Source organism: Hemitrygon akajei, chromosome 5 (assembly GCF_048418815.1).
Source record: "Hemitrygon akajei chromosome 5, sHemAka1.3, whole genome shotgun sequence".
Lineage (NCBI taxonomy): Eukaryota > Metazoa > Chordata > Chondrichthyes > Myliobatiformes > Dasyatidae > Hemitrygon > Hemitrygon akajei.
The window spans coordinates 7,868,427-7,880,316 of record NC_133128.1 but is presented as its reverse complement, the minus strand read 5'-3'; the positions used below and the strand labels follow the sequence as shown (position 1 = coordinate 7,880,316).

Genomic DNA, 11,890 nt, shown 5'->3' with positions numbered 1-11,890 from the left:
GTCCTATTCTCTCACGTCTATCCTCTTGCTCTTCACATACTTGTAGAATGCCTTGGGGTTTTCCTTAATCCTGCCCGCCAAGGCCTTCTCATGGCTCCTTTAAGCTCCTTTCTGTTAGCCTTATAATCTTCTAGATCTCTAACATTACCTAGCGCTCTGAACCTTTTGTAAGCTTTTCTTTTCTTCTGGACTCGATTTATTACAGCCTTTGTAAAGCACTGTTCCTGTACCCTACCAGAACTCCCCTGTCTCACTGGAATGTACCTATGCAGAACTCTACACAAATATCCCTTGAACATTTGCCTTGTACTTGCTGGAATTTAGAAGAATGCGTGGAGATATCATTGGAACCTACCGAATGTAGAAAGGATGTGATAGGGTGGATGTGGCTATTCAGAACTGGAGGGTAAAGCCTCAAAACTGAGGGGTGACCCTTTAGAACAAAGGTAAGGAAGATTTTTTTTTAGCCCAAATACTGTATCAGTGGAATGCTCTGCCACAGACTGCAGTGGAGGCCAAGTCCGTGTGTGTATTTAAGGCAGAATTTGATCGTTTCCTGATCGGTCAAGGCATCAAATGATATGGTGAGAAGGCAGGTGTGTGTGGTTGAGTGGGATCCAGGATCAGCCATGATGGAATGGGCTGAATGGCCTAATTCTGCTCCTATGTCTTATGGTCTGATGACTCTCAAACCAACCTCCACATATATGCATGTTAATATGTGATATGACTCCATTATTACAGAATGCAAAGGGTTAAACTTCAGACAAACCCTGAAACTGAAGGGAAGTAGAATCACTTCCTGCAATAGCTGGTCTGTTTATGCATTCCTGAACAAAATAGTTTCTCTCTCCGAGTAGGAAGAATGGAGACAGGGGTGTTAGCAGAAGAGCTGACCTGTAGTGTGTGTCTGGGGTTGTTCCAGGACCCCGTGGCATTGCCCTGTTTGCACAGTTTCTGTGCAAAATGTATCAACGATGCCTGGGGCCATCCAGAGATTCAGGGTGAAGTCAGCTGCCCTCAATGCCGTCAGGCCTTCAGCCCCAGACCCAGCCTCGTGAAAAACCACACGCTGCAGAACATCGTGGAGAAATACAACCGGCACCCGCCCGTCGCTGCCACTTCTGCCCAGACGGCCCCCGTGATGTGTGAGTACTGTATCGACACTCCGACCCAGGCCGTGAAGACCTGCCTCAAATGTGAAACCTCCTTCTGTTCCCTCCACCTGCAACCGCACTTGACGAAGCAGATTTACAAAGAGCACTGTTTGATCGAGCCCACAGCCGACCTCACACGGAGACAGTGCCCAAGTCATCGGAAGGCCCTCGAGTTCTACTGCGAGAAAGACGAGGTGTGTGTGTGCGTGTCCTGCACCATCGTCGGGAATCACAAGTCCCTCAGTCTGGAGCAGGCGAAGGACAAACTAAAGGTGAGTCCGGTTTTGGAGAAACGGGAAACAAGAGTAAATACTTTCCTAGCCTCTGCGTCCCAGACGTCAGCATTAGGATTAGGAAGTTAATTGCACTTCTTCAGCCACTGGTCTGGCCATCCAATGTCCTCTTCACCATCAGCTCAGATTACGTGCAGGTGCTGGGGACGTGGCCTGGATTTGTCGACACGTTCAACAAGAATTGGCTGGAGCAGACTAGGAAAGTAAAACAGAAACTGGGATCGTGGGGAGTGCACACCCTATAAATAACTACGTGGAACCTGCTTTAAGGTGCTCTCAGGGCTGTTGAACTTGACGCAGCTGTGGCCACTCCTCTAACACTGGAATCACCCGAGCTGTCTTCACATGTATTTGGGGATCCAGATGTTGTGGATCAGGCGTGCTCCAGTGCCCAAGTGTCTGGATAACAATGGCCCACCTTTGTGTGTGGCTCCATCAGGCTGAGTATGGAGCCTGAATATAATGTGGGTGCCATGTTTTGTAACTCCAAAACATAAAACTAATTGAATGAAAAACACAAAGAACCCGGGGATAAATGTGTTTACTTCATTTATAGTTTTAGTGAGGTGTGTCCATTGTCACTGACAAATTGTTTTGAAACACCAGTCCTTGAGAAGAGGCTTCTCAGCACACCAGCAGTGTGTGAGATTGTAGTAGAGGCTACTGGGAACACCTCTGGTCACTTTGTAGTGGCATCCACTACTACCAAGGCATTTGTGTCCAGCAAAATTCACATGACTCCTCTTCCAAGGAGATGAAGTCTACTCCCAGGAATAGAGAGGCTGTTGGCACCTTCTGTACGTGTTGGCATCCTGAACAGCGCATGGCAAGTGGCTTGATCCTGTGGTCTTGGGAAATCCAGCACTGCTTGAATTTTCTCAGCACACTTACATAATCCTTGTGCATCAAGGGTGTGATCAGATTGAGCAATGCTTGTTTTAAAGAATTCATAATTGTCATGTCATGCACTGAGCCCATAATCTTCTCATCTTTTTAAGTCTGTTTTGAGATTATGGAGATGTTCCTTGTCATCCTTACTGGTAACAATGATGTCATCCAGGTAGTACCAAGTGCCTGGTCCATAGGTTTCTGCCAGAGTGCAGGTGCAGATGCTTTCCCAAAATTAAGCTTATTATAGCGATAAAGCCCTTTGTGAGTGTTAATGGTGAAAAACACTTTGGGCTCTTCTTCCATCTCCATCTGTAGGTAGGCCTCAGCTAAGTCCACTTTGCTAAAGTGTTACCCTCCTGAAAGATTTGTTCCTTGATCCTGGGCAGAGGGTATAGATTTACTTCCTGTGCTGGGTTAATGGCGAGCTTAAAATCACCACAGATCCTGACAGATCCATTCTTCTTGGCTACTGGGACCACTAGCGTTGCCCATGGGCTCTGCTCCAACTTGGAGAGAATAGCTTCAGCCTCCATGGGATCTAGCTCATTGGTTACTTATCACAGATTGTATAAGGAACTGGATGGGCTTTGTAGAACTTGGGTGTGGCATTTTCATTTAACACTATTTTACCAAAGCAGTACACACAAATGCTGGAGAAAATCCACAGGTCAGCCAGCATCTATGGAAATGAATAAAGAGTTGATGTTTTGGGCTGAGCCCATTCTTCTGGACTGGAAAGGAAGGAGGAAGACACCTGAGTATAAAGGTAGGGGAGGGGATGGACAATAGATAGAAGGTGACAGTTGAAGCCAGGGAAAGGTACAGGGCTGGAGAGGAAAGAATCTGATAGGAGAGGAGAAAGGACCATAGGATAAAGAGAATGAGGAGGGGCACCAGGATTAGGTAATTGGTAGGTGAGAAAAGGTAAGAGACCAGAGTGTGGAAAAGAAGAAGAGGGGAAGGGGATAGAAAGTATATTTTTACTGAATGGAGAAATCTATGTTCATACCATCAGGTTGGAGGCTACCCGGTTGGAATGTAAGATGTTGCTTGTCCTCCCTGAGGTTGGCCTCAATGTGGCACAAGAGTAGACCATGGACTGACATGATGGAACGTGAACGGAAATCAGAATTAAAATATTTGGCCACCAATATTTTCTGCTTTTGGTGAATGGAGTGGAGGTGCTCGATGAAGTGGTCACCCAATTTACAACAGGTCTCACTAAGGCCACCTCGGGAGCACCGGCCACAGGAGATCTGCAGATGAAGTGCTGCATCATCTGAAAGGACAGCTGGTGCCTTGAATGGAGGTGAATGGGCAGTTATAGCATGTTGGCCGCTTGCAGGGGTAAGTGCTGGGAGGCAAGTTAGTGGGACGGGACTAATGGAGAAGGGAATCGTGGAGGGAGGGCGGGGGGGGGGGGTGGGTTGGAATGTAGGATCCCTTTGGAAATAGCAGAAGTTGCAGAGAATGATGTTTTGAATCTTGATGCTCATGGGGTGGTGGTAAGGACAAGAGGAACTCTTACACTGTTTTGGCAGCGGGAGCGAAGGCATTTCACTACTCGGGGTAAAATAGAGGCAAGACTGTGCAGGCACGTGACGTCAGCCAGTAGAACAGGAAAGGTTTAAAAAGAAGACCGCCATATCCAGCGGGCAGCGTTCGGAGTGGGCAGCAGAGTGAGAGGTAGCAGAGTGGTAGGCCTTTGCATTAACGGGCTTAGGTCGTAACGAGGCGAGGTAGGTCTACCTGTGTTAATTGTGGAAAGGAGGAAGTATGTGTGTGGGGGCAGTTTTCAGTGCTTGGTGTCAGATGTAGGAAGTCCTGGAGTCTCCCAGCCTCCTGGATGGCCATATCTGCACCCCGTGTGTCGAGCTGCATCTCCTAAGGGACCGCATAGGGAACTGGAGATGCATCTCGATGACCTTTGTCTGGTTAGGGAGAGTGAGGAGGTGATAGAGAGGAGTTATAGGCAGGTGGTCACACCAGGGCCACAGGAGACAGACAAGTAGGTCACAGTCAGGAGGAGGAAGGGGAAGAGTCAGGTACTGGAGACTACCCCTGTGGCTGTACCCCTTGACAATAAGTACTCCTGTTTGAGTACTGTTGGGTGGAGACAGCCTACCTGGGGGAAGTAACGGCGGCCATGCCTCTAGCACAGAGTCTGGCCCTGTGGCTCAGAAGGGTAGGGAAAGGAAGAGAAAGGCAGTAGTGATAGGGGACTCAATAGTTAGGGGGTCAGACAGGCAATTCTGTGGATGCAGGAAAGAAACTTGAATGGTAGTTTGCCTCCCAGGTGCCAGGGTCCAAGATGTTTCAGATCGCATCCAAGATATTCTGCAGAGGAAGGGAGAACAGCCAGAGGTCATGGGATATATTGGTACCAATGACATAGGTAGGAAAAGGAAAGAGGTCCTGAAAACAGACTACAGGGAGTTAGGAAGGAAGTTGAGAAGCAGGACTGCAAAGGTAGTAATCTCGGGATTACTGCCTGTGCCACGCAACAGTGAGAATAGGAATAGGATGAGGTGGAGGATAAATGCGTGGCTGAGGGATTGGAGCAGGGGGCAGGGATTCAGATTTCTGGATCACTGGGACCTCTTGGGGCAGGTATGACCTGTACAAAAAGGACGGGTTGCACTTGAATCCCAAGGGGACCAATATCCTGCCGAGGAGGTTTACTAAGGCTACTGGGGAGAATTTAAACTAGAATTGTTGGGGGGTGGGAACTGAACTGAAGAGACTGGGGAAGAGGTGGTTGGCTCACAAATAGAGAATGCTTGGAGACAGTGTGTGAGGGAGGATAGGTAGGTGATAGGGAAGGGACGCGTTAAGACAAACTTTGAGAAGTGTCTATTTTAATGCAAGGAGTATTGTGAACAAAGCGGATGAGCTTAGAGCGTGGTTCAGTACTTGGAGCTATGATGTGGTGGCCATTACAGAGACTTGGATGGCTCAGGAACAGGAATTGTTACTTCAAGTGCCAGGTTTTAGATGTTTCAGAAAGGACAGGGAGGGAGGCAAAAGAGGTGGGGGCGTGGCACTGTTATCAGAGATAGTGTCGCAGCTGCAGAAAAGTTGGACGTCATGGAGGGATTGTCTATGGAGTCTCTGTGGGTGGAGGTTAGGAACAGGAATGGGTCAATAACTTTACTGGGTGTTTTTTATAGGCCGCCCAATAGTAACAGGGATATTGAGGAGCAGATAGGGTAACAGATCCTGGAAAAGTGTAATAATAACAGAGTTGTTGTGATGGGAGATTTTAATTTCCCAAATATCAATTGGCATCTCCCTAGAGCGAGGGGTTTAGATGGGATGGAGCTTGTTAGGTGTGTTCAGGAAGGTTTCTTGACACAATATGTAGATAAGCCTACAAGAGGAGAGACTGTACTTGATTTGGAATTGGGAAATGAACCTGATCAGGTGTCAGATCTCTCAGTGTGAGAGCATTTTGGAGATAGCGATCAATGTAAGGCTATCAGGCAGGAAATTGGAAGCTTATATTGGGAACTGAAGTTCTCGGGGAAAAGTATGGAAGAAATGTGGCAAGTGTTCAGGGGATATTTGTGTGGAGTTCTGCATAGGTACTTTACAATGAGTCAGGGAAGTTATGGTGGGGTACAGGAACTGTGGTATACAAAGGCTGTAATAGATCTAGTCAAGAAGAAAAGAAAAACTTACAAAAGGTTCAGAGAGCTAGGTAATGTTAGAGATCTAGAAGAAAATAAGACTAACAGGAAGGAGCTTAAAAAGGATGTTAGGAGAACCAGAAGGGGCCATGAGAAGGCCTTGGTGGGCAGGATTAAGGAAAACCCCAAGGCATTCTACAAGTATGTGAAGAGCAAGAGCATAAGACATGAAAGAATAGACCTATCAAGTGTGACTGGGAAAGTGTGTATGGAACCGGAGGAAATAGCAGAGGTACTTAATGAATACCTTACTTCAGTGTTCACTATGGAAAAGAATCTTGGTGATTGTAGTGATGACTTGCAGCAGGCTGAAAAGCTTGAGGATGTAGATATTAAGAAAGAGGATGTGCTGGAGCTTTTGGAAAGCATCAATTTGGATAAGTCGCCAGGACCTGAAGAGATGTACCGTAGGCTACTGTGGGAGGTGAGGGAGGAGATTGCTGAGCCTCTGACGATGACCTTTGAGTCATCAATGGGGATGGGAGAGGTTCCAGAGGATTGCAGATGTTGTTCCTTTATTCAAGAAAGGGAGTAGAGATAGCCCTGAACCAGTGAGGTTATAGACCAGTGAGTCTTAATTCAATGGTTGATAAGTTGATAACTGGTAAGTTGATGGAGAAGATCCTGAGAGGCAGGAATTATGAACATTTGGAGAGGCATAATATGATTAGAAATAGTCAGCATGGCTTTGTCAAAGGCAGGTCGTGCCTTACAAACCTGATTGAATTTTTTGAGGATGTGACTAAACAGATTGATGAAGATAGAGCTGTAGATGTAGTGTATATGGATTTCAGCAAGGCATTTGATAAGGTCCCCTATACAAGACTTATTGAGAAAGAAAGGAGGCATGGGATCCAAGGGGACATTGCTTTGTGGATCCAAAACTGGCTTGCCCACAGAAGGCAAAGAGTGGTTGCAGACAGGCCATATCCTGCTTTGAGGCCAGTGACCAGTGGTGTGCCTCAGGTATCTGTTCTGCGACCCTTACTCTTTGTGATTTTTATCAATGACCTAGATGAGGAAGTGGAGGGATGGATTACTAAATTTGCTGATGACACAAAGGTTGGGGGTGTTGTGGATAGTGTGGAGGGCTGTCAGAAGTTACAGCGGGACATTGATAGGATGCAAAACTGAGTTGAGAAGTGGCAGATGGAGTTCAGCCCAGATAAGAGTGAGGTGGTTCATTTTGGTAGGTCAAATATGATGGCAGAATATAGCATTAATGGTAAGACTCTTGCCAGGCCAGAGGGGCCTTGGCTTCTGAGTCCATTTGACACTCAAAGCTGCTACACAGGTTGACTCTGTGGTTAAGAAGGCATACGGTGCATTGGCCTTCATCAATCGTGGAATTGAGTTTAAGAGCTGAGAGGTGTTACGTACCCCGTAACTGGGTGTCTGTCCAGCAGAGAAAGAAGAATCCGTTGGAGTCTGGTGGTACCAAACTAAAGGTGTTTATTAGTAAACTACACAATACAGTATCAAAAATGCAAATATACATATAAAACAAGTTAGCAATAATAAACCTAAAAGTGTAGGAATAAAAATAATCAATAATAAACAAGCTCTATTGATGTCTAGGGGTAAATGAATTGTCATAGGAAAGTATAGAGTTCAGTTCATAAATGCTGAGGTAGTTATGGTTGTTGTATTGAAATCGTTGGAGAGAGAGCGAGCGAGATGTAACAGCAACAGCTGCTGCGGCAAGCAAACCTTTTGTGGCTTTCTTAATCCGTCGTGTCGTTGTGGTCATTCAGTTATGATCCCTCTGGTCTTCAGCTAGACCGTTCTTCTGTGGTGGACTCGTCACTCTGGCATGAGTGGACACACACACAAGTCCCGCCCTGCTGTAACACTGTGAGTTTTACTGACCGATCTCCTGGTTCGGTCTCCGAAGCCCCCACCTTTCTGTGGGTTCCCAACACTCAGTCAGTGTCCACTGGTGTGTCTGAAGGGTGTCTCTCCAGATCTGTCTTTTATCGCCACTCAAGGGATCTCAGCTATCCATCAACTCTGAATGACTGTGTCCATCAAATCAGGCCACTCCTCCTATCTCCTGAGGAATGTTAACGAGCAAAGTAAAGTCCTTGTAGTGAAAGGTAAATAATCCAGGAAGAGTCATAATACAGTAAATCAATAGTCTCTCTCCCCTCTTATCTGTAGCAGATGTTCTCGCCTGGGCTTTATCTCTCTCTCTCAATAGCAGCATAGCAACAGCAATAGTTTGTAGTTCTTGGGGGGGGCAAATGGTTAACTCTGCACCCCATTGTCCATCAGATCTGTCCATCACTCATAACAGAGGTAATGTTGCAGCTATATAGGACCCTGGTCAGACCCCACATGGTTAACTGCTCAATTCTCGTCTCCTCACTACTGGAAACCATAGAAAGGGTGCAGAGGAGATTTACAAGGATGTTGCCTGGTTTGGGGAACATGCCTAATGAAAAAAGGTTGAGTGAGCTCAGCCTTTTCACCTTGGAGTGACGGAAGATGAGGGGTGACCTGATAGAGGTGTATAAGATGATGAGAGGCATTGATCGTGTGGGTAGTCAGAGGCTTTTTCCCAGGGCTGAAATGGTTGCCACATGAGGACACAGGTTTAAGGTGCTGGGTGTCACGTACCCCGTAATTGGGTTAACAAACCAGCAGAAATGGAAAAAACTCTGGAGTCTAGTATTACTATAAACTAATAGTGTTTATTAGTAAACTAAACAATACAGTAATATAAATGCAAATAAATCAAACAGGTTAGCAATGATATAGATACATATGTGTGTGGAAATAGGAATGAAACTAGGCTCTTTCAAACCTAGGGGTAAATGAATAGTCTTACGATGCGATGAAGAGAGTTCAGTTCAGTTCAAGGTAGTTCGTGGAGTAATGTTGGAAAGAGAGAGAGAGAGGTGAGAGGTGAGCTGTTGCCGTCGACCTTCCCATTGTCTTCCGAAATCCTGTTGTAGTCACCGACTGTGACCATAACACGTACAACTGTCCTTCAGTGGTGGAATTATCACCCAGGGAAGGGTGGACACACAAATAATTCCCCACCGGTCACACCTTTTCACACTGTGAGCCACTGCTCGATTTTCCCAAATCGATCCTCCAAAACCCCACCTTCACGTGGGTGCCCAAAGCTCGTTCAGTGTCCGACACTGTGTGTGCCTCGTGGTGTGTCCTGGTGTGTCTGTCTGTGTAACAGTAGATCTGCTTTTTATCTCCACATGTTGCCGACACCAGCTGTCCATTAACCTGCTCCGCCATCCTCTTTCTGCGGACTCTCTACAGGCAGGCAAGTGACTTTGGAGAAAGGTGAACAATCAGCAGAGGAACCATAACACCATTCTTGTGAGCAGTTTCTGTCTGTCTCTCTCTCATTGTGCTAGATGCCTCCCCCTCTCTCTCTTAATAGCAGCACAGTTCATAGGGTCTCTCCTGGACCCCTTTCCAATTTAGGGTGACCCCTAACACTGGGGAGTAGGTACAGAGCAGATGTCGGGGTAAATTTTTTACTCAGAGGGTGGTGAGTGCATGGAATGGGCTGTTGGCAGTGGTAGTGGAGGTGGATACGATAGTGTCTTTTAAGAGACTTTTGGATAGGTACATGGAGCTTAGAAAAATAGTGAGCTATGAGTAACCCTCGTGATTTCTAAGGTAAGGAAATGTCAGCACAACTTTGTGGGCCGAAGGGCCTGTATTTTGCTGTAGGTTTACTATGTGTTTATGTTTCTATGTTAAGATAGGGTGAGTGTGGATGTTTGGGAAATGATGTTTGGGTGAGGGCTGCATCAATGGTTCTGTCTCTGATGTCCTGGAAAGGAAAGCCTCATCCTGGGATGAAGGAACTGTGAAAAGGGAAAAGCAATTTTTCAGGAGACAAGGTTAGAAGAAGCTTATTCAAGTTAGCCATGGTGATTGGTAAGTTTATAAAATATGTCAGTTGACAGTTTGTCTCCAAAGATGGAGATAGAGAGATGGAGAAAGAAGATGGAGGTATCAGAAATGTGCCAAGTGAAGTTAAGGGCAGGGTGGGAGTTGGAGGCATAGCTGATAAAATTGATGAGCTCAGCTTGGCACATGAAGCAGCATCCATGCAGTTGTCAATGTAGTGGAGGAAGAGTTGTGGAGCATTAGTGAGAAGGGCTTGGAACATAGACTGTTCTAAGTAGCCAATGAAAAGGTAGGTATAGCTGGGCCTTTGTAGGTGCACATGGCTCCTACTTGAATGTGAAGAAAGTGGGAGGAGCTGAAGGAAAAATTGTTGAGGATGAGGACCAGTTTGGCAAGACGGAGGATGGTGGTGGCAGAGGGATTTGGTTGATTCTTATATTAATTTTTCCAAACCATCCTTGAACACTGCTGTGGCATCATCAAGTACTTTTTTTAAGTCACTCTCTGTTGAATCTATTGCAGAGGATGTGGCATGCAAATTGTGGATGGATCTTCAATCAAATTTTAATTGGTAATGTCATTCCACTCTTCAAGAAGGGAGAGAGACATGAGAAAGGAGAGTATGGGCCTGTTAGTCTGACCTCAGTGCTTAGGAAGATGTTGCTGTTGATAAATAAGAATGAGGTCTCAGGATACCTCGAGGCACATGATAAAACAGGCCATAGTCAGCATGGTTCCCTCTAGGGTAAATTCTGTTTGACAAATCTGCTGGAATTATTTGAAGAAATAACAAACAGGATAGACAAAGGAAAATCGATTAATGTTGTGTACTTGGATTTTCACAGGGCATTTGACAAAGTGCCACACATGAGGCTGCTTAACAAGCTACGAGCCCATGATTTTACTGGAAAGATTCTGTCATGGATAAAGCAGTGGCTGATGGTGGGAGGCAGACAGTGGGAATAAAGGGAGCTATTTCTGGCTGGCTGCTGGTGACCTGTGGTGTTTCACAGGGGTCTGTGTTAGAACCAATTTTTTAATGTTGTAAATGATTTGAATGATAGAATTGATGGCTTTGTTGTAAAGTTTGCAGACGATATGAAGATAAGTGGAAGGGCATGTAGGTTTGAAGAATTAATGAGGCTACAGAAGGACTTAGATTAGGAGAATGGGCAAAGAAATGGCAGATGGAATACATTGCCGGGAAGTGTGTATGGTCTTGCATTTGGTAGAAAAAAATGAAAGGATTGACTATTTCTTAATTGGAGAGAACATTCAAAAAAACTGAGGTGCCAAGAGACTAGGGAGTCCTTGTGCAGGATTCCCTAAAGGTTAATTTGCAGGTTGAATCTGTGGTGAGGAAGGCGAATGTTAGCATTGGTTTCAAGAGGACAAGAATATAAAGGCAAGGATGTAAAGTTGAAACTTTACAAAGCATTGGTGAGGCCTCACTTGAAGTGCTGTGAGCAGTATTGGGCCCCTTATCATAGAAGGGATGTGCTGAAACTGGAGAGGGTTCAAAGGAGGTTCACGAAAACGATTCCAGGATTGAATGGCTTGAAATATGAAGAGTGTTTGTTGGCTCTGGGGCTGTACTCACTGGAATTCAGAAGAATGAAGGATGACCTCATCGAAAGCTATCGAATGGTAAAAGACCTTGATAGGATGGATGTGCAGAGGATGTTTCCTATGGTGAGAGAACCTAAGACCAACGGGCACAACCTCAGATTAGAGGGGTGTCCTTTTAGAATGAATGAGGAGGAATTTCTTTAGCCAAACACTGGTGAATCTGTGGAATTCGTTTCTACAGGCAGCTGTGGAGGCCAAGTCTTTATGTATATTTAAGGCAGAGGTTGATAGATTCTTGATTGGTCAGGGCATGAGGGGATACAGGGAAAAGGCAGGAGACTGAGGCTGAGGGGAAAATTGAATCAGCCATGATGACATAGTGGATCTGAATCAATGGGCCAAATGG

The 11,890-nt window shown here is 45.8% G+C and overlaps 1 protein-coding gene across 1 annotated transcript in view; it reads left to right on the top strand.

Annotated features, from left to right (window-relative positions):
• The first annotated feature begins 817 nt into the window (after window positions 1–817).
• The window catches only part of LOC140727467 (E3 ubiquitin/ISG15 ligase TRIM25-like), a 56,197-nt gene continuing 45,124 nt past the window's right edge, over window positions 818–11,890 (top strand). Inside the window, exon 1 of the mRNA XM_073044794.1 lies at window positions 818–1,429. Within this exon, the coding sequence (XP_072900895.1) occupies window positions 866–1,429 (564 nt within the window). The 5' untranslated portion in view covers window positions 818–865. The remainder of the gene's footprint in view (window positions 1,430–11,890) is intronic.